The following is a 22,903-nucleotide window of genomic DNA, read 5'->3' on the forward strand; positions in this document are numbered from 1 at the left end:
GCCATTTCTACCAACTAATTTTACCTAAGCACTCTGGAGTTAAGGAAGAATTACATTTTATTCAAGAAATTATTTTCCCTTAAACTTCCCTTTTTAGGCATACACATACACATATTAATGTGGTTATATTAGGCAATGCTAATATAACCACATTAATAGAACTGGAACCATACAAAATAAAGGAAAACAGAATCTGGTTAAATACTATATATGTGAACTCAAGTATCTTAATCAATAATTGTTCACTTTCAGTATTTTAGCAGAAAAACACAAAATATATTCTATGATAACCTATTAATACCTCAGTTAACTGCTTTAATTGACATCCAATTATAAATAGGTTCTAGACAAATGTAGCAACATCCACTAGTGGACAATATTTTCACTTCATTTCGCCACAAATTTGTGGAGGTTTTTTTAATCTCTGACTTGTTATCTAAATTATGCTATTCTTTCTAAAGAAACAAAAATCTAATTTGTCTGTTTAAACTGAAGCAAAATAGATGAAGCTTTTGTGTATCATCGTCACTTTTATCCATCAATAAATATTAAAGCCATAAAAAACTATTGTAGATTTCCCAAACTTTATGCCCCTAAACCATCATACATTTGATGTTACAAATAACCAAACTCAAAGGTTAGCAGAGTTCATTAGCTTTCTTTATCAGTTTCCATATAACTATCTTTATGCACTGTATATTTATCCCATCCCTCTCTTTTGCTACCTTTTGGTTAATGGGTTCCAAAAGTAGAGAATCTCATTAGCAAACCAGACTGAAATAATGTTACCTCCCAGTTGTCAGGATGTTGAACTATCTTGTGTATCCTGAAGTTAGGCAAATTTTTCAGCAGATAGTCAGCTAGGAGTTCTGCTTTAGCATAATAGGGGCAATCTGCTCTACCTGGAAATTAAGTAGTTAATAAAAATTGTACATAATTATAAACATGTGATTTCTTTATTGGATTTACTGTATATCCCAGCTTTCATTCAAGAGCCCAAAACAGTATGTAGAATGGCACTTCTTCCTATTTTCCCCCATAGTAACCATCCAGTGGGGAAGGTTGGGCTAAAAGAGAAGGACTGATCCAAAGCCATGAGAAACTTCTATGGCTGAGGGTGGATTAGAACTTGGGTCCTCCACATCCTAATCCAAACTTTGACCAATGCAGAGCCATGGTAATGTTGAAGTAATTTGATATTAAAAATTAAAAAACACCAGAGTGTTATGATGATCAAACTACACCAACAACACATCATTTTGAGACACAATATTCATATTCAACTTTGGTAGATTTTATTGAAATAATTTATAAAATAGTACTTAGACAATTCATGGAATTTGTTTTAGTTTGATTTTGCAGCCCTTGGTTGATAGAAGACACTGAAAACAAACCAAAAAACAGGTTAAAGTTAGTTTATATAATTGTTCCTGCTGTATTTAAGCAGCAAAAAATTCAGAAGACTGGAAACAAAGATTTAAAAGTTTATGTCTCTCTTTGCTACTATCTAGCAGCTGAATGGATTGTGGTGCCCAGATATAGCAGGCCTAATATTGTACAATGTTTCTGACAAAGAAGATACGTCTGGATCCATAATGTTAAATCGTGATTTGTTTAATTAAGATTTACTGAATAATCCACAACAGGCTGAATTCATACAATGTTAAATCATTACAATGGCTGGTTCATACAACCCGGAAAGCTACAACCAAACAACCCAAATTAGATTTTAAGCCTGAACCCCTAAATTTGGTTTGCTTAAATTATTTTGTCTTGGTAAATTACTTTATCTTAGGTAGGACCCCAATCAATTGCTGTTGCTTTGCACTATCTATTTATGGGTTTGGGTTTTTCCCTTGCAATTTGACAAATCTCTTGGAGGCTTACAAATATAATGAAAAATAAAAATAAGAAAGAGCCAGTTTGGCGTAGTGATTAAGGCATTAATCTAGAAATCAGGAGACAGTGAGTTCTAGTCCCACTTTAGGCAGAAACCAAACTGGGTGACTTTGGGCCAGTCACTCTCTCTCAGCCCTAGAAAGGAGGCAATGGCAAACAGATCTTGCCAAGAAAGCTACAGGGACTAGGCAGTCTCTGAGAGTCGAACACGACTGAATGGAAGGGGAAAAAATACTTTGTCCTAGATAAGAACTACTCGATTATTCTCGCCTTGCACCGTCTGTGTTACAGATACTTATTTATAGTATCCGCAAGCCGCCCCCATCTGTCTGGGCGATCTACAAAGAAACATGAAACCAACAGGAATTCAAGGCGAAAAAGGCGACGCCAGTTTAGTCCAAAAGTATTCAATCATCCCCAACCAACGGGGGTGAGTAAGAGTCGCCTTGGAGAGGGTTTCCCCTTCACCTGCCAGCACGAACTTCGCCATTGACCAAGAGCCGCGGCCAGAAACCCGTTAATCTGAGGCCCTGCGGAGGGTCGCCTAGCAACTAGGCGCGCACAGTCCGACAGGAGGCGAAATAGTGAGGCCTCGGCGACTGACTTATTTTGTCCGCTTCAGGCAACTGTATCTCGAGGAAGGAATCCTCGCGTCGCGTATGAATTTGCGTCACCCGGCGTCTTGGTTTTGAGCGTCTCGCGCGGGGAGGCAAGTAAGTGGAATGGAGCTCTGGACACATCTGGCAGGGTGGAGATCAAACAACAAGGAACCAGCGGGAAAACAAAGAGCAAGGGATTTGGGAACAAGGAGGGCGGCGGCGGCGGCGGCGTGGCAAAGGCGCCTTGTCCTTTTCTCTGTCCTTAGTGCAAATTCTCAGCCCTGGAAACGTTGCTTTGACAGAGGTTTCGATATATTTGAAAGAGACAGACTGCTGAGAATTCAGTAAGGAGAGAGTGACGTTGCTTCTATTGGCCCCTTATAGTTTATATTCCTCGATCTTTATAGCCTTATCTTCTGGCTATGAACTCTGAAGCTTCGTCTTGTAGACAATTTTGTTTTGCCTTTTTTCCTTCATTATTGGTTCATGCCTTGGGAAGCTCCCAGTTTTCGGAGAATCGAACACGTTTACTTGCTACTGTAATTCTTGCAATTCGGGCCTGTAAATGTACAAAATTGGAGGAGTGAATTAAAACGTGATTAAAAAAAAGACTAGTAACCTTTATTTTAAAATTAACTTATGAGATCTAGTAGATTTAAAAAAAAAACATTTAACGGAGCAAGAAAACCTTTATGTCTACTGAAGTTTATTCAAGAAATTTCCCCACTGAGACAAAACTGAACACTTAGAGGCCAATTTAATTTAATATTTTGGATAGCTTTCAGTATTTGCAGTCATATTTACTTAGATGAAAGTGCAAATTCTGAAACTAACCTAAATACTGTACTGAATTTAAGTGTTCATAGTTTTGTCTCATTTGGGAAATTTTGGCCTAAATTGGCTCAGTCTTGCAGTACTCGGCCCTCTCATTATTATTTTAGATTTACTAAGGTTAGCATTTCATAGCACTTGGAAAACAGATGACTGTACTAATTGAAGCAAAAAAAAAACCCACCTTAAACTGATTGCAATTGATTTAATGTACTGTACTGGTTAATTAATTCACTTGATGTTATGTTAACAGCTTTGTTCTGATTTTCTTCTTTAGGTTCAAATAAGTTTTTCCAAGCAAGATATTGTAAAGAAACTGCAAGATGAACAGCAAACTGGAATATTTTATAAGGTCAATAAGAAGGCTACAGGCATGTTACAATGCAGGGAGATCTTTTCCTAGAAAAGAAATCAAAACAACTGCATTTGGGATTAATGGTTATAAAAATTCTGCACAAAGTATTCAATGTTCATTGTATGTCCCTTCTTGCTGGTTTCATTCTTCAATTTCAACTAGTTCTCAAAATACTTTTGTTTATGTTGGGAGCAGTGATGCAAATGAGCAGAAAATAACCAATGATCTTGACCATGAGCAGAACTTCAAACCTGTTCAGTTGAACTCCTCAGAGGAAGTTAGAAATACCAGTAAAGAAAGCGATGAATTTGACATTTCCCAGAAATTTTTTAGTGACCTTCAAAAATGTGTATCTCCTTGTGATGTACTAGACTGTGCTGCAAAAAGTGAAGTCTCTTTAAAGTATGTCAGTAACTGTTTTTCGACTATGTGGATGCTTAAAAAAAAAACACTTAAGAGTCAGAAATATGATGAGACAAAGATGATGCTTGAACACCCTCAGTTTCGACAGCTCTGTCAGCATGTGATGGATGAAGCAAAGTACATGGATAGCAATGATTTGGCACACACTCTACTTTCTGTGGTAAAATTAGGAGTTCCACAAAATACCTTGTTAGTTCAGACATTACTGAGGACTTGCCAGGTAAGCAAAAAAAATCCCCATTCTAGACAAAATTTAAGAATACTTTAAAATAAGGAACAGTTCTGGCTTACTTAAAAAGTTAAATCTATTATTTAATATGTCTCTAGACTTCATATATAATCTTTTGTCTTTAAAAAATAATCTAAGACATTTCAGTTTCATTATCTACGGATTGAAAAAGTTACTATTGATTTACGATTTAGTCTGTACTCCTTTACCTGAAAATGGAACTGAATTTAGGACTTATTTCCAAACTGATATGTGTCACTGGCCAGATACATCACTTAGTCAATCAGAATTGGACCTAGTTTGTACCCAGGAATCTTCCAGAAACTATCAGTCCTGGAATCTAGACTAGAAAGGGTATTTTTTAAAGAATACGTTCCCAGAAAAAGGTTGAATTTTAGGGCAGCCCTAGAAGAAGAAGGCCATGTATGTGGGTAGATAAGAAGATACAAAAGGGTTGAAGGGAGCTTCCTTTTGTTTTGATGTGTTTATGGCAGCTAATAGACAACAAAAATGACAGAACCCTTTTACTTGGACTCTAGCAATCATTTATTGCAGGTGTCCAAGAGACGTTTTTACTGTGGAAGAGCAGCTGATTTGGTTAGCTGGGATATGTAAGCATGGGTGATGATTTAGCATGTTTGAACTATCCTGTAGCACATGAGTGGGCAATTTGTTAACTGAAATTGAGGATAACATGCCTTCTTTATCCCAGTTTCAAAATGAGCTGTATGCAGGAGATTTGTTTAGACTGGAAAGAGCTCACTGTCCTATTCCTTATTTCTTGTTTGTCTCTGGCCTTACCTACTACTTGTTTCAGCTTGCCTACAATGCAACTCAAAACGGATTATCACCAAGAGAATGGGGACCTTAACAAAATTTGGCTTACCCTATTACAATATATTAAGCACTGGGGTTAAATTTCCTGGACTGGCTATATATTTCTTCTGTATCTGATTCACAAGTGGATGGTTGCTACTTTATAACTCTTATGACTAATACTAATTAGGCCCTTATTTGACTTACTTTCCGGAAACAACATATTTAGGTAAATGTTTACATGTTCTAATTTTTGAGACAAAGAGAAAAGAAAAAAGCTATTGGGCAACCTCATTTTTAAAATAGTCTCATTGACATTAATAGGACTCAAATGAACTATTCAAAGTCATTTAAATTGATCTACAGTGTGATTATAATTCCCTCTTAGGTTCTCAATAATTTAGGTATTGCTTTAAGTGATCCCTGTTATTTGTAGTGAGTAATGGTTTCATTTGGGTTGAAAGAGTCAGAGAAAACAGGAACAGAGTTCCAGAAATGTCCCTCTTATCACTGTCATCAGCAGCGTAGCCAGCTTGGAATGGTTAGCAGCAATCAGCAGCACAGTTGGAATTGCCACTTTTATTAGCTCCATTGACATTATCCCTTTCCCTGTATGGCATTTCTGCAGAGCATCCTGAATGCTGATTGCACTCCCAGCTCTCTGGTTTATAGCTAGAAAAGAAATGGAAATGCCTTTGCGCTACAAGCATACTGCATGGAACCCTATATTGAACAGGGCCGTGCAGTGGAACACGTGTTCTTTTTTAACCTTAGAGAAATTTGAGAGAATCAGAATTTTCACTGTACAATTAATAAAGCACTTATAAATGTGGTACTGTACATTGTGGCTCTTTGCCCATAACCTCGTCCCGCTAGTACAAGCCTATCTTACTTGTGCTACCAAAGAGGGCCTACTTCAGATGCCGTTTGTCGAAAAACTCTGGGATCCAGAAGAAGAGCCTTCTGTGCTGCAGTTCCCCCCGTTTGGAACATATTACCCTCTAAGATCTCCTCCCACCCTCCTATCATTCTGCAGAGAGCCTGAAGACCTGGCGCTGCCAGTTGGCCTGGACACCAAACGGAGGAGTTCCATGTTGGAGGTGGCTGCTGGATAGATGGCAGAATTCACCTCCCCACTTGTTCTCTGCCCTCTGCCCATCCATCTTTCTGTTATACTCTTGATATAGTTTCATGTTCTGTTTCATTTTTTTCAATTTTCTTCCTTTTTATTATTTTAAGCTGCCTAGAGAAGCCCCATGGCAAGATAGGCAGCAAATGAATAAATAAATAAATAGCAGTAGGAATTTGCTTTGTTAATTTTTCCTCTGACCTATAATTTTATCTTTCCATGAAAATCTTCTAAAATAACTTTTGAATTTTTCAATAGGAACGTGTCAATGAATTTAATACTCAATGTATCTCAATTATTGCAAACGCTTTGAAAGTCATGGAAAAATGCAAGAATGTGGAAGCTCTTCAACTTGGACTACAGTAAGAAAAGACTTTAATTAAGTTTGTACATTGGTACTTATCAGTTATTGGGCACACTTGTGGGAGAAGTTTGTTTCTAGTTAAATAGTTGTAGCTTATTCCAGTGTATATCTGAACCCAAACATCTTGAGCTTAGTCTTAATTCCAGTTCAAATTACAGGTTTCTTCAGTAAACTAAAGATTAAAACTAATTATAATTTAGCATTCAGATGAAATACTCATTAGATTTTCATTGGAACTGGGAACTTTTTTCTCCTTGTGATAGTGCAAGAAGAAAGGGAATTGGTGGTAGAGGTTGAATTTAGTGATGCGTCCAAAATGTGGCCATAATTAAAAGAAATGAGAGTTTAGAACTGTAAATTTAAATTGATTAAATATTCAATAGGATACTTGAAAATTAAAGAGGTTGAATATGAATTGAAACTTTGTATAAAATTGCTTCAGAATGTAAAATGGAATATATAGAAATTGTATACACTTATTTAAAACAAGCCAAATTGAGCTCATGGAGAATTACTGACAAATATACTTAAGATCAATTTTTATTTTCCTGGACCAGATTCAGACTAAGATATACCATAAATGAAATATTTAACAGGATACTTTTCAGTTTATCTTATGTTAACCTCTGGTGTAGTTCCTGGGAAACTTTGGTGTCCATATCCAGGCTGTCCACTTATATTTGTTTCTGGATATTTGTTTATCCCACTTTAATTTTTTTTCAATAATAAAGGCATCTTACACCATTAGAGAACATATCTATATTTGTCCATCTGTCAATCATCTATTGTGTACAACTAAAATCAGAATTGAAAATGAATAAGTAAAAGTTCGGTGGAAAAGCTGTATTTTTAATTTTCCTAAGTATTGGCTGAGTGGAGGCCAAATACATCTCCTTAGGGTGCCCATTCCAGAGCCTGGGGCCCATGCAAAATAAGGCCTTTCTGACCTACTAGATAATCAAATTCTATTAAAACATGATCTGAAGGGATTTTTTTTCTACTGGTCAAAGAAGATACGTTCATAGTGGGACGTGTAGTTCCCACTATAGACTGGCACTAACTAAAGTGTTAAGGACTTTGAAGGTCAATACCAAACAACTTGAATTAAATCAGAAAACCAACTGTTAGCCAGTGCAGTTCTATCAGTATAGAATTTATGGATTATTTGATCCATACAACAGGTAGCATCCTGGCCCCTGCATTTTGCATCAGTTGCAGATTCTGGCAATTTTTGAGAGTAACCCCATGTACACCGGTTTGCAGTATAAGTAGTCCTTAATTTATGACCACAATTGGGCTGGAATTGTTGAGCAAAGCGGTCGTTAATTAAGATGTCCATGTGATCATTTCGCTCAACAACTGTAAACCTGAAACTCCCAGTTGTGGTTCTTAAGCGATCACAGGGCTCATTAGGTGGACAGAGTCTCAGATGAGTGCAGGATGCCTCGGGGTTAGGATGACGACCCTGGGAGACTATGTAGGAGCTGAAAATCCTCTCTGGCAAAATCCAAGCAGAATTTTCAGCTCCTGAGTGGAGAGACAGTCACACACAAACTGCATTGGGCCTCTCCAACCTCCCTTGAAGCACCTCACACTTCTTTCCTTACCACCCTACCTCTCCACTCAGGAGTTGAAAATCCCGTGACAGGGAAGGCAGCTTCCTTGGTCCCACAGGATGACATTTTTAATGGAGTGCATCACTGGCTGAACACATTGGAGAAAGGAAAAAGATGGGACTGGAACTGAGTTAAGGCTTGCTGTTGGAGAGTCCTCCTCGATCTCCAGTTGTCACAAGAGTTTAGAAGGGCCAGCTGTAGTGAGAAGTACATCAAATGTAACTCTGCTGAGCCAGCTGGACTTAGCAACTGTTATCTAGTTCTTAAATTACCTTTTGTTTAACAATTTTTGGAATCGGAAAAAGATGGAGTCGACCTTATATCTGGAAGTACACTACTTCAGATGTGGGTGACTGCTACAGTGAAGATTTGTGGCTGGTGAATCTTATAATGTATTTCTTTCCTTCTGGATCTTAACAAGGGAGGCAGAATCTTCTCAGAAAATCACCTTGCCCAGGAATGAAATATGTGAGACCAAAGCAATATAAGGTTGTCTCAGATTATTGAAGACTCAGCATTTATTTCAGGACGATACCTGCTCCATTAGTTTATGTCCATTACATATTCTTTTTCAGAGGATTTCTTTCTTAATAGGTTACTTTTACAAGACAAAGTCCACAAAATATCAAACGTGTTTGTATTGCAAACCATTATGCGCAGTATCGGGAAAGATGTACCACTGACACTTAAGAAAAAATTGGAGGTAAAAAATTGATACTGTTCTTTCATCTATGTTTTCAATTGTTGCATTAAGTTTGTATGAATATACTGTACATGCAGGTATCATCGCTTTTGTCATCACAGAAGAAAAGGTCATTTATTTTAAGAGCTATGAATGTCAAGAATCATGAAATTTAGTGAAGAACCTGATTAACTACCTATCTTTGATTATTTCTGCCTTTCCAGAAAAATCAGGTATGCAAGAGGCATTCCAGGTTTCGAGGTAGTGCTTTATCAAGAAGTCTGTCTTTGTCATAGCACCTGATCTCTAGAACAGCATTCCCACCCCCCAAAATATGTAGTGGCTCCCACACAGATAATTTTCCAGAAGTCTTTTAACATATAGCTATTCTCACAGGCCTTAGAACAGGGTGTTTGTTGAATCCTACAGTTTTATTGTTTTACTTAATATTTATGGTTTTTCTTTTGGGTGACCATGATCTGTTTTTCTATTTTATTTCTTGCTTTTTTATGTAAGCTGCCCAGACTGGGTTTGGAGTAGGTTGGACTCATATAGATAAATAAATAAATATTACGTATTAATTCTTACAGTTGTAGTACAACAGAAGTGATTTCATTATTTCTGTGTTCCTTTTTTATTATAACTTTGATAGAAGAAACATATTTTCATTTATTTGATTTATATGGCTATCCATCTAATCACAGCAATTCCAGATGGCTAACCATATATAAAAACATAATACAAATAAACATCAAAATAACAGCATAAGTAAGTTTAAAGATAGCCAGACTAAAACAACATAATTATGAAATCACCATAACTATATAGAAAGTGAGAAATTAAAAATAGATATTCAGGTGTAAAATGGCATTTTAAACAACAAAAATGAAGTTGCTCTGATTACTTTTTCAAAACTTGAAATCTTCAAAGCAAAAGTAGGAGAAAAATATTTGTTAACTCTGTGATAACAAACAATAATTTTATAATCCTTGTCTTGTACGCCAATGATACTTCTGGCTAATTTGAAATTTATTTCAATTTAGAACAAGATGTTGAATCTGATGAGTCACTTTACAGTTCCAAATGCTTTTCAAATGTTCAGAGTATTGGGTGAAATGGACTATCTCTCTGTTCCAATCCTGAATGCTTGTAGTAAGACAGTAATAGGTAAGTCATGACAAATGTATAAGATTGCTAATGTTCAAAACAGTTTATTTGATTATAATGTTCTAGAATCCAATTTCTTTTAATTTGCCATAAGAGTTTACAGATAAGTATTTGCTTATGAAGAGCAGAACAAGAAAATAGGGAGTATATGTGGGTTATGGTGGAACTGTTGAGTTCTTGGGGTTCTCTGAGCTTGATTGTTTTTCTGCAGATATTTGCAGCATCCTGTGGCGAAGTGCAATTTGTAAAAATTTTTTTCCAGGAATAGGCATTTATTTCTGGTTTCTGGCAAAAAAGATCCATTGCAGACAATGGGTTCACTTAACAACCATAGTGTTCGCTTAATGACCCATCTTAATGACAATTACAACCATAATTTTGGGCTCAATTATGGTTGAAGACCACTTATATCTGGAAATTTCAGCCTTGGCTTATAGTTTATAAAATTAGACTTGTGCATTTATAGTGAAAGTTATACATAAATATTTAAGAGAATTGGCTCAAAAAGATAATTCTTAGGCTACTTTAAAGCAGCATAAGGGATGTTTTGATTTTATTTAACAATACATAGTGGACATAGATATGAAAAAAGTTGGATGTCATGTTAATAAATTCTTCAAAAGAGAGAACCTCCACTTGACCAAATCATGTTCCTTGAACGGTTCTTTAGTTTTGCCAATTATGCTGTATTTTCTGCTTCAGGATTTATCATGTCATTTCTTTTTAGAAACTCAAAGCACAAATGTTTTTTTACAAATGTTATCAACCAAGTGAATTTCCAATGTTAGTTTTCTTTGTATGCATTAGAAAACATTGAAGGAACTCAATTTTTGAACCTGCTGAATGTTTTGAAAACTGGCAAACAATTGAGATATCAAAATAGGATACTTTATTCTGCATTAGCTGATTATGCCGCATCAGTCTTCTATACATGGAACAGAAATGAGGTAAATATATAGGATGTCACTATTCATATTACTGGCATTCTCAGTAGTAAATGAATGGTAGCATGGGATGCTAATATTGTTTTTAATTTTATTTTAGATTCATGATATTATTTAGGATAAGTCCCTGTAACTGCATAGGAATGGGGAGAGGTGTTGCAATATGGACAATATACTTAATCTATTTGTCTCTGTAATTTCACAGATTATGCTGGACTATGAATAATGTGAATAAAAGGTTTTTGTTTCCTCTACTTGATAAATGATATTAAGCTATAAGAAGTTTAGAAATGTAGAGATTGGTTTGTTTGAAGAAGTTATCAGGAAAGTGAAAATAGATAGGAAAGATGTAAATAAAAATTTAAGTATCATAGGATTTCTTAACAGGATGACTGGATTTAAATATGTTCAGTGCAATATGATGTTTTTGTGATCTAGTTATTGGGGACAAATTTAATTCTTACATGTGTTTAGAGATTCAGTGGTACTTTGCCATCCAATCTAAAAAGGTTTCCAATGCAGCTCATGATTATAAAATATAGTGGCAATGTAATAATAAAGCCATACAAAATGTCATCCCTCCACTAGTGATAAAACCAGAAAAATATAATCAAATAGAAATAGATACATCAGTTACACAGTTAAATAGATACATCAGATATATCAGTTAAATACATGGTTTGTTGAAATAATATTTATTAAGTGCTTAGTAGAAAGGAAATTTAGACTGTTTAATCTATTACTCCCCAAAACTATTTTCTCCCATGGTACAACTGAGCTTCCTGTGAGGCTGGAAGTCAGTTGAAAAAGAAAAAGAAAAAAAAAGGTGGGGGGAGATACTGGATTGGTACTGTATGTTCTGAACAGCAAACTATAGACACTATTCTTTCACATTCTCTAGGGGTATTTTTCCCAGCCATTTTGCTTTAAGTTGGAATTCAATTTAAAGTAATAATTATAAGTAATAATGGTTACGCTGATGCATATCATAACTTCTTTCTGTATTATGAAAAATTACAATTTGGAAAGGCTTTAAGAAGTTAACAGTTGGGCTTTGGAGAATGCAACCAGGTTATGCAACTTTGGTTTTAAATTATTATAGCAGATTAGTTTCATATTATTTCACAAAGGACAGAGGGAGAGAAATTTGCCCGAGAAGCTTAGAATAGAAAAAGGATTGTAAACAGGGATGCAGGAAAGCAAAAAGGAATTTGCTTCTCTCTTCAGTGGTATATTCTCAGGCCCAACAACATTTTTGACTATTTTTTTAAAAAAATCCTCTTAATAAAGTTATCTCAATATATGTGAGTTACTTTAACTTCTCCTTTTGATTTCAGGTAATTCTGTTACTTTCAGCTTTTGAAAATCTTAGTGTTCACCCAGTCCAACTGATGGATAAATTTCTTGAGGAAGTGATGCTTCACCCGGAATCCTTGAACCTGAAAGATGTTATAATTATTCTGCGAGCCTACTCTAATCTCAATCACCTCTCCAGCGGCCAAAGCCAAGAGTAAGTTATTCTTTAGTAAATACTCATTTCAAAAATAATTTCTGAAACACTTCTGGTCATTTGTGAATAATCTCAAATTTGTCACCAAATTAATATATAGAATTCTTTGATGGTGTGAGTATTATAACATGTATTCTCAAATTTTGTATTATTGCAATCCAATAAAGGAAGTATATGAGGACACATTACACACACACACCAGGTAAAACAAAAAACAAAACATTTTAATTTTTATTTTCTTTTTATTTGATTTTAACAAATATTTGAAAGGGGAACCAAGACAAAGGAGAAAAAAAGAAGTGAAAGGACAGAAGAGAAAATAGAAAACAGATTTACAGGCCATATAAAATTGAATAATTTTCATAATAACATTAGATTTGTGATGCATATAAATGTGACCTTTCTTCCTTCCCTCCCTCCTCTCATTCATCAAAATCAAGAGAAAAGAGGGGAAAGGGCTCTTTCCTTGCCTGGGTTGCTCTAAGTACCCAAGTACTGTTGTTAAACTGCTGCTGCTTACAGGGCATTGGCAGACTAAAGGCTGGAGCAAACTTCTCTAGCACTGCCCGTGAGGGAACATATGCATCTGTTGTTTAGGGATAGTTGCATAGGCATTCTTTTTATATGTCAGCGAACGTTAACGTTTCCTGCTTGAACGTACCTTGCCTTCTTCCTCCTCCCAGCTGGAAGTAGGAACCAAGCAACATTCAGGGTGCACATCTCTGCACAATGTGCAATTGGGATTTGGGATGTGTTTGCGTCAGCCTACCTGCAGCCCTTTGCAACCTCCGCTTACCCATCAAACCCTTTGCAGTGTAGGTATGCAGTGATGGCTACAGGTAATTGCGGGCAGCTATAAATCAGTCTTAAGTGGCTTTTGGCCCTCTCTCTCACAGAGTCTCCATAACCCTGGCTTTCTTTTAGTACCAGCCTTGGGCTTGAGTAGCCTATAAATTCCTTCCCCTCTGTAGATATTCTTTCTGTAGTGTAAGTGTTGGGTCAAGTAGTCTGTGCCCTTAAGGCATCATCATTCCGTCTTTGAAAATTAAATGTGTCTTTTTAAAAAGGGTCGCCATCACTCAGGCTTCATTCATCTTGCTCGAATATGCCAGGTTGGTTGGTTTACATTCACCACACATTTGCATCAGTGCATCAATGTGATAAAGGTCCTATAAAAATCATGGGCAATGCTGATGCTATTATAGTTTGCTTAATGACTGATTACCAGGATAAAAACAGATCAAGTGCATTCCCTTTTTAATATTAATATTTAGATATAATGATTACGGTATTTAAAAAGCTACTGTAATACAAGTATTCTTAATTTGAAAGGTAATTACAAACACATAATTCGTTCTAGAAGAGATGCTAACACTAAACAAATCAAATCTGAACATGATGGAAGAGCTATGTGTTTTGTTTTTGATTGTGGAAGGAAGTTCCTATTGCAAAATAGCGATATGTAGAAATTTTCCTAATTTATCTCATGAATATTCAGCTGTGAATTGATATATAAGCCTCAAGTATTTGTAGATTTATTTAACCTATTAGGAATTTATATATTTGTTTACCTCCATTTTTTAAAAGGTTTCTTGACTCTCTGAATAGTATACTGAATAAACATCTACATGAGATTGATAATATGGATTTACTAAGAGTTGTATATTCATTCTGTCTTGCTGGATATCTTCCCCAACTTGCTCTTAATCAACTGCTTCAAGAGGAAATTCTCAGTGATCTAATAAAATCAGGTTAGAGATCAATTTTATTTTATTTTTATTTTCTTTCTTTAATCTGTGTTGCTCATATCTATGTAATTTTCTGTGTAGACAAATTAACATATATATTTGTTGCATAATAAAAGGTGAACAAAATACCCACTTTCAGTTTTATACTATTATCCATATTTCTTTCAAAATGATCAGCTTAATATTGCATTGTTCATTAGTATCCTAAAATCTGTATCATGGTGATGTCTTTACCGGAATTGCTTAAAGACCACAAAAGTTCATTGGGTTAAGCAATGAACCTAGCAAGGAAGTGTAGCATGACAGAGAATCAGGTATGGCCTTGAGGAACAGGGCAGGAGTGCACCCTAGTGGGAGAAAACTGAAGTCATTGGCTGGAGGCTTCCTTGGTAGAAGAGAAGACTGAGATAAATGGATGTCCTTCACCCCAAGAGCCTTGGTACTACAGTGGTTTAAAGCACCCTGTTATTAACACAGCTGCCTGCAATTTACTGCTGGTTCGAATCTCTCCAAGGCTCAAGGTTGACTCAGCCTTCCATCCTTTCTAAGGTAGGTTAAATGAGGACCCAGTTTGTGGGGGCAATAAGCTGACTTTGTATAAAATATACAAAAGTATGAAGGCTATTGCTTAGCGCACTGTAAGCCGCCCTGAGTCTCCGGAGAAGGGCGGCATATAAATCAAATTAAAAAAAAAAAAAAAAAAACCCAAGGCAAACGGTCAGAGAGAGGCAGCTGTTAGTCCCCAGGAGCCTTTGCAGAAGCCCTAGATCAGAAGGGCTTGGAAGGGGCTGATCAGAAGACCCAGAATCATGCAATAATGCAGAGAGATGCCAGTTGAGGCCCAAAACTCCATGAAGAAGAGCTTTAAGCACACACTAGTTCAGTCAATTCCCTTCTTATCCTTCTCTCAGTGAAAAACTGAGGGGGAAGGATGAGAAAGAGGGAGCAAGATAATTAAGCAACCAAGGGGTTTCTGTTAGCAAATATCTTTGGGAGACAGATAGAAAAAATAAGGCACTAGGAAATGTGGACCCTCTGCTGTAAATAGTTGTGTTTTCCCCCTAATAGCTATAAAAGTACTTGTACAAAATAAAAGATCTCTCCCCCAAAAAAGCCACCTTTATTTTTCTGAAGCAATCATCCTGCTTAAAAATAGACTCATCCTGCTGTATAAATTTTAAAAAAGTCACACCATGACAGAGAAGCAGGATGATGAGAGGAAAAAGAGATTTCAGGGCAACATGAAGGGACATTAACAGCTGACTATTTCCTCTTGTTCCATGACTCTTGAAAAAATATATTTGTTAAAACATAATAGATAAGCAAGAAATTTTATGCATCCCTTCTATACATTTTGAACCGAGGGGAAGAAATATTCTCTTGAGGCATTGTCCCTAGCTGGAAGAAAGATCCCAAGAGGTTGGTTGCTCAGCTGACAGTCTGAGTCTGATTAATTATGATTCAATCTGAAATTGAACCAAAAGAAGCATCAGACTTTTGAGCTACTCGTTTTAATTCAACCTGTAAGTTTTTTAGCCAAGTATATACTTAAAATTGAAACACTTGGACACACTGTGGATCCTAGGCAAGATGAAATTAAAGAGCTTGAATAAATGATGTTTGAATCTCATGAGAACAGAGTCCAAGCTCTTGAAAAGAAGGAAGGACATCTCAAGCTGAGATAATTCAGATCCAAAGCCAAAGCAGGAAATTTAATTTTGAATCTTCCTTCAAGTACAAGATCCACTAATGTCCCTTATGAGGAAGGGATTTTTTATTTTCCTTTTTAAAAAGGTTACCAGTACAGGTAAAGTTGGCCTTATCAAATCTGATAGCAACTTTCCTATAAAATAATAAATTTTATTAAATTTTCATGAGCTGCAGCTCACTTATCAGACATATAAAGTGGCCAGGCTCATGTACATAGAATTTAAATTGGGGAGAGGTGTAGTGGGCAAAATAGGTTGTTTGTGCAAATTAAGTTTGCATGATACAGATTACCAATATTTTATCTGTTAATAGTTATAATGTATTAAAATCCCATTGTGTTTGTTGAGATGTTCCGGGATTTTCTGAAACTTTGATGTATGTGAGTTCAACAATTTCTGGTCAACAGTGCTGCTAAAGACCCATTTTTTTCAAAACAGTCTTGAGGTAGAAGTCTTGGCATGTATGTATGCATGAAAGTTTGTAACATTCTGCATAATGTGGTGTTTGTGTGTCTATTGTATACTTTTACAGCAGCAACAACTTGTTCTGTAGATAGGTATAGGCTGAGGTTGATGGTGGGACTAGTCCCTGCAGTTTTCTTGGCAAGGGTGCCTGCTTTCCAGGACTGAGAGAGAGTGACTGGCCCAGGTTCACCCAGTTGGCTTTGTCCCTAAGGCAGAACTAGAACTCATGGTCTCCCATTTTCTAGCCTGATATCTTAACTACCACTACCACTACACCAAAGTCGCTCTCTTTTAAGTTGTTTAGCATGGAAAAATATTAGTAGAAGGCTGCGAACACCCATAAATGTAAAAATGCATATAATTTCATGATTAATATATATTCATTACTATATACAGGTACTCCTTGACTTAAGACCACAGTGGAACCCAAAATTTCTGTTGCTAAGGGAGACATTTGTTAAATGAATTTTGCCCCATTTTACGACCTTTCTTGCCGCAGTTGTTAAGTGAGTCACTGCAGTTGATGTGTTAGTAACCTGATTGTTAAGTGAATCTGGTTTCCCCATTGACTTTGCTTGTTAGAAGGTCACAAAAGTTGATCACATGACCTTGGGGCACTGCAGTGGTCATAAATACGAACCAATTGCCAAACATCTGAATTTTGATCACATGATTATGGGGATGCTGCAAAAATCGTAACTCTGAAAAGTGGTCATAAGTCACTTTTTCTAGTGCCGTTGTAACTTTGAACAGTCACTAAATGAACTGTTGTACATCGAGGACTACCTGTACTAGTATATAAGAGGGATAGCTATGTTAATTTCACGAATATACTTTAAACAAATGAATAAGTAGATGTTAACATTTTATTAAGCAGTCACGTTCCAATATGTGTTCTTTCTCCCTCAACAGCAACTCCCAAATGAATGTGAGGAGTTTAATTTTCAGCTTTTCAACAATGCCATTGGCCAAGCACATTTACTTCTATTATGTTTTGTTCTATTCTGTGTTTTGGAAACAAAATTAAGTATGTATTTCAAAAAGAAATTGGAGAGGATTCCTGACAAGTATGTCTTTGTAATTATAGTCAGGATTTAGTTGTATTCAAGGCATTGAAAACCACTAGACATACTTGAAAGTTATTAGGGAAGAAACTGAAGCATGTTTCTTGTTCACTTGAAAAGCTGATTCATTCATATTTTCCTATTTTATTTTAAAATGGCATATAAAATTTGGACTGAAAGCAGGGTTAACTCTGTAGATCAACATTTTGTTCTTTGTGTCTTTGTATTTTTGTGAGATTACAAAAAGAATACAACCTGCCTAAGATTGCTAATTAAGGCATTTTATATTCACATTTGGTTCTTATAAATTGGTGGCCTTGGAAACTCTTATGATTAGATAATCCCCGTACTCCCAGGTTAAATCAACCTTTCAGTTGTAGAATTTTACAAATTTGGAATGAGGAATTGGAGTATCTTAATTTTCCATGTTGATATCTTCAGCTTTTAAAAAATTAAATAAATAAATATTTTCCTCAAGTTTTGAGATGAGAATAATTCACAAAACATTTTAGGGGAGGGTTTTTATTGGACTCATCAGGGACTGTTTCTAAAAGGCTAGCTATATATTTTTCTGTCATAAACATGAAGATATAGTGACAAATACTTTGGCCATTGGCTGGAAATCCTCCACATAGTCAAGAAAATTTTGTCAAGGGAGATTGTGTTTAAATATATTAATATACTGATAAGTTACATCCCCCAAATTTTGAATTGATCTATTTATGAAGAATTTTGGATATCTTATGCTTTGATTGTTGTGAAAAAGATTGTTCTTAGAAAGACACTGGCACACCAGATTATAAAGAGCTACATAGTAAGCCTTTGATTTGGGTCTTTATCAACACAGTGGAAGGAACAATGTATATGAGTCTCTGTCAAAGTTTAACTTAAAATTTGAGAAGCTTTAAATAGAGGAAACAAATTATATATTTATTTTATTACTTTGCCCACTTTTTTCTTTTTCTTTTTCATCCTTTCCCTCTTTTTTGTATAGCATTGTTATACTTTGTTTTCTTTTGGTGTATTAAAGCAATAGAAATAAAGTTAGGACAGATGAAGGTAAAAAGGCTCCTGCTGAAGGTACTTATCAAGGTATATTCATTTTATTTCTTGGGTGCAATATGGGGAGAAAATTGCAGACATTAAATTTGACCATGAGTTAATGCTGATTGAGGATGCAGTTTGGAGCTTTCCCAAAGGCTTACGGAATTGAACAGATCTCCAATAATTCATTCCTATATTTGAAAACTTATGTTTTTCTTCCTTAGGCAAAATATGTATGTCTTTATTCAAGCAGATAAAGAGTTCACTGGCTAACAGTTTTTCTTTTAATTTCTTTTATATAGAAAAAAGTCTAAGTATGTTGCCTGCAATAAATGTTTGTCTAGAACTTGATGGAGATTCTTCCTCAACATCAACAATTTTATCAGAGAAATTGTCATCGTTACCAAAGAAAATACTTGATTTTAGTTATCCTGAAATACAGGAAGCCCTGCTTACGCTTTTGGAAAATGAAAATTTGTTTCAAATAAATGTACAATTGACTCAAGGTTACTGCTTAGGTATGAAACATCACAGTGTTATTATTGTCCAATATGGAGCATTTGCTTTGAAGCCTGAACAAATACTTACCTATTGCTACTCAAAGCATTTACTGATTTTTATACATATAAAACCTTGCTATGACTAAAGTCCAGATTACTTGCCTACTGCCCTCTACCTATGAGTACTGGGATCATATGTAATTTATTATTAAGGATAGTTCTTTATTTCAGAAAGTTGTCCTTTAAATTTATTTATTTTTCAAAAGCTACTTTTGTTCTTTTTGGTCATTTAGCTTTTGCCATACAAATGGTACCACTTAATGCACAGCCTTTCACACATGAAAAATATGAAAAAAAAATTGAATTTTGAATTGTTATTTTAAAAATAAATTTACATTTGTTTATTTAAAAATAAATATATGTTTTTAGATATTTTTATTAGAATATGTGCTTTTGTAGAGTTTTTCTTGGTTTTGCTTTTGCTTTTTCCTTTGTAAAACAATGTTATAAATACAAAATATTAAAAAATATCCAGGTGAATCTTTCAGATTTGCCCATTTTTCAGGTTTGTCCTTTATTTTTTGCAAGAAAATATCACTATAGAGACAACGAGCTATATAAATCCATAAAAATGAAATACATGTAAATGGAAACGGCTAAAGTACAGGTTTCTTGCCTACTGCCCTGTGTCTATGAGGGGATCATCTGGCTATCTCCTCTTCCTCACCTTAAGGGGAGATGAGCCCAGAAGCTGGCCTTTTCTATGGTTACTCCATTTAAATGCACTTTTCATTTGGCAAAGTAACTAAAATCTTATAAGAGAACATTGGAATTAAGTGATTCACTTTCAGTCATTATTTATATTAAATGTTTGTTTAAAAAATAAAAAACTTTTAATAAAAAAATACAAAGTATCAAGTAAGCATAATGCTATAAAATATAATGAAATAAAAACTTAGCAGTTAATGGGGCAATCATGCTTACTAGTTGGGAAAGATTTTGTCCAAACTTCAGTTGTTTATAATCAATTGTGATTTTTTTCCCCCTCCATAACCAGAGTAGTATTTCTCTTCATTGATGTTAGTAAAACAAATGTAACTTTAATAATTTTCATTTAGTATGTGATTCAAATACATTTTTCCTTGTATTATTTTGAGAAATTGTGAGTATATAGCAATTTCTTTATAAAAACATAATGTTTGGCCTTTTTTTTTTTTTAGATTTTGAAATTTTAATGGATGCAAACCGAAAAATAGCACTGACAAGTACAGAAGCAGATCAGTTGAAAGGGGATCCCAACCTCAAACGGTACTTTTATCTGAGTGTATGCTTTACTTAGTTTGTTGTGCAGTAGGCTGAATTTCTAGGCATAATTGTTTAGATGTCATGATCTGCAGAGAAAGACTTCATTTATTTCTCTGTGCAGACATCCAAATTTGAAGGGCAAAATGTACATGTGGGCACACTTAAAGAAACCATGTCATTTCCTGGGATTGAACAGGTGCCCTCCGTACCTGCTGTATAATCTCTGGAAAATAGAGGTACATTTTATGTGTACACACAAGAATTCATTGGGATGATCTCTCTTTTTTCTTTTTAAACTGTCATTCTAAGGCAATAGGTTTATAGCAGGGCTATAGGCATTAAGCTGAAGATTGTATCAGCCTTTGAATGACTGCAATGTAAAAGAGAGTGGTACTACACAGAAAGAGATGGAGATGTGTTTAACTGAAACACATATATGCATAAATCACATAATGTACCTATGCAGATAGGACAGGCTTTGGTTACAATTATCTAAGTGAAGAGCCTTTGGAATTTTCATCCTTATTTTGCTGTATTGATATTTCTGCAGACTGCTATAATTAATTATGTTGTTATTGTAGGCATTTCTCTTGTCCTTGTTTACAGGATAGCAGTGCTGTGCCCACCTGCAAGTGCTTTCTCAAATCCCTCACAACACCCAAAAGGCCGGTTGGCAATGAAAATAAGACATTTAAATCGACTGGGATACCAAGTTATATTGGTACGAAAACATATTGTTGAAATTATTAAGGGAGAATAACATTAGAATTTGTCCTTCCTTTTAAAGAGCAAAAGGGATACATCAGGAGCAACGAGTTCAAAAATTAAACCAGACAGCATGACTTCTGCAGTTTGCTAATCTATGTCATTATGCAGAAAATTATTAAAAAATTTTATTCAAAGTTTTTATATAAATTTTAATCAAAAGGCTTAGTGGATATAAGTATCTTATTTTAATTTGTTGGCTCTTTTGGCTCAATATTATATATACATCTGCTACGGTGCTGCAAGTTGCTGCAAGTTGCTACATGGGTCAATTTCTGGATCCACAGGGTGATCCTGGGATCTTTTCCCCCCCCCTTCATGCAGAGTATGTTCTGCAACATCAACCTAGAGCCCATTTTCAGTATTGATATTATTTGGTAACATAAAATATCACTTTGGAATATTGCTTGAAAGTATTATTCCTTGAACTTTGTGTTAAAACAATTGCAGTGAAAGCAGAGTCTTGGAGCATTGTTTAGAGATTAAACAATGCCAGTGTTCATCTCTTGGAGTGAACATGCAGTCTACATACAGTGTGAATTGAATTTGGCAGGTACTTCTATTACTTCTGCTTTTAGTACTTCTGTGCAATCAGTCAACATCAAAGGATAATCTAATGTAGAATCTACAGAGTGATAATTAGATAATTAGTGATCCTTCACAAAGCAGTGACTATTCTTACACATCTTGGCAATAATTAATTAACACTTAACACTGTTCCTTGATAAACTGGAACCCCTCTGTTAGGTTATTTGGTTCAGGAATGGCCCCCTTTAAGGTTAGAGGTAGAATGTCCTCACAAGCTCCAATATTCCCCCTCTTGTTTCATTATAATTATTTTTGATGTAAGATTTGTGCTAATTTACAGTTAATTCTTTTCTGTTCTTTTTGTTGTTGTCGTTGTCAAGGTTTCTTACAAGGAATTCCAAAAGCTGGAGAAAGATGAGGCAGTTTTATTCTTCAAAAGACAAATATTTTTGGCAGAAAACATCTAACGTCTGAATAAAGTACTCAAGATGGCTGTATTTAAAGCATATTTCTGAAATGAGCTTCTGGGAGCAAGTCCAGTTGAGTTCAATGAGATTTGGATTTTGAATATTAAATCATAGTAATTGTGCTACTTTTCTAGTTTTAAGAAAAAATATCTGAATAAGATTCCTTAATAATCCTGTCTCTCAAATTCATATCTCTTCTGAAAGTGAAGAAGGACATATGTATGTGACTGCAAGTATATTTACCATACCCAGTGGATGCTAACTATTGAGTAGGAATAAAAAATCTATTGTTTTCATTCTCAGTAAGAACTTGATTGCATAATAATTTATTGGCTTGCATACGAATATAAGTATTCTGTTCCTCTAGTTTCATACTTATTTATCAGATGCCATTTTGAAGATTCACTGTAAAATAGAATAATAGCTTATCAGATGCTATTTTGAAGATCCACTGTAAAGTATAATAATCAGGGATATTTATGTTTTTAAAATGTTTTAGAATAAATGATTTGGACCTATTGGATTACAGTTTCTAACATCTCCAGTCAAGCTGACCAGTGAAGACAGCCTAGGCCAGTGATGGCTAACCTTTTTGCCGTTGAGTGCCAAAAGCGGGGGGAGTGCAGGGGGGGGTCGCACCCATGCGCACCCACACCCATAATTTCTTCCTTGCAGCCTGGGGAGGGTGAAAACGGCCTCCCCCCTCCCCCCGGAGGCCCTCTGGAGGCCGGAAACAACCTGTTT

The 22,903-nt window shown here is 35.3% G+C and overlaps 2 protein-coding genes across 4 annotated transcripts in view; one reads left to right on the forward strand and one right to left on the reverse strand.

Moving 5' to 3' along the window:
- MDH1B (malate dehydrogenase 1B) overlaps positions 1 to 2,550 on the reverse strand; it is a 26,854-nt gene extending 24,304 nt beyond the window's left edge. The window contains exons 1-2 of one of the 2 annotated variants that reach the window (XM_034431665.3): positions 2,368 to 2,550; positions 790 to 902 (exon numbers count right to left, since the gene is read on the reverse strand). In XM_034431665.3, coding sequence (XP_034287556.2) covers positions 790 to 902; positions 2,368 to 2,389 — 135 coding nt within the window. In that variant the 5' untranslated portion in view covers positions 2,390 to 2,550. The remainder of the gene's footprint in view (positions 1 to 789; positions 903 to 2,367) is intronic. The other variant, XM_087882145.1, reaches the window with a different exon arrangement.
- Positions 2,508 to 22,677, forward strand: FASTKD2 (FASTK mitochondrial RNA regulator 2). Of its 2 annotated transcripts, none has more exons than XM_034431648.3 (12): positions 2,508 to 2,612; positions 3,607 to 4,327; positions 6,540 to 6,643; positions 8,856 to 8,964; positions 9,987 to 10,110; positions 10,918 to 11,057; positions 12,392 to 12,564; positions 14,152 to 14,315; positions 18,897 to 19,112; positions 20,315 to 20,402; positions 21,006 to 21,120; positions 22,073 to 22,677. In XM_034431648.3, exons 2-12 carry the CDS (start codon positions 3,653 to 3,655, stop codon positions 22,157 to 22,159), a joined length of 1,995 nt encoding a protein of 664 aa, XP_034287539.1. In that variant the 5' UTR covers positions 2,508 to 2,612; positions 3,607 to 3,652; the 3' UTR covers positions 22,160 to 22,677. The 2 variants fall into 2 exon arrangements, with proteins under 2 accessions (XP_034287539.1, XP_034287547.1); XM_034431656.3 differs by having other exon boundaries at positions 2,584 to 2,842.
- Positions 22,678 to 22,903: the final 226 nt, after the last annotated feature.

The sequence above is a fragment of the Pantherophis guttatus genome, chromosome 1 (assembly GCF_059756535.1).
Source record: "Pantherophis guttatus breed Tessera chromosome 1, ASM5975653v1, whole genome shotgun sequence".
NCBI classification, from domain to species: domain Eukaryota; kingdom Metazoa; phylum Chordata; class Lepidosauria; order Squamata; family Colubridae; genus Pantherophis; species Pantherophis guttatus.

Coding starts and splice junctions, on each gene's coding strand:
- FASTKD2 (XM_034431648.3), top strand. CDS start 3,653: ATGAACAGCAAACTGGAATATTTTATAAGGTCAATAAGAAGGCTACAG. Junction 11,058..12,391: donor ATACATGGAACAGAAATGAG/GTAAATATATAG, acceptor TTTTGATTTCAG/GTAATTCTGTTACTTTCAGC. Junction 12,565..14,151: donor TCCAGCGGCCAAAGCCAAGA/GTAAGTTATTCT, acceptor ATTTTTTAAAAG/GTTTCTTGACTCTCTGAATA.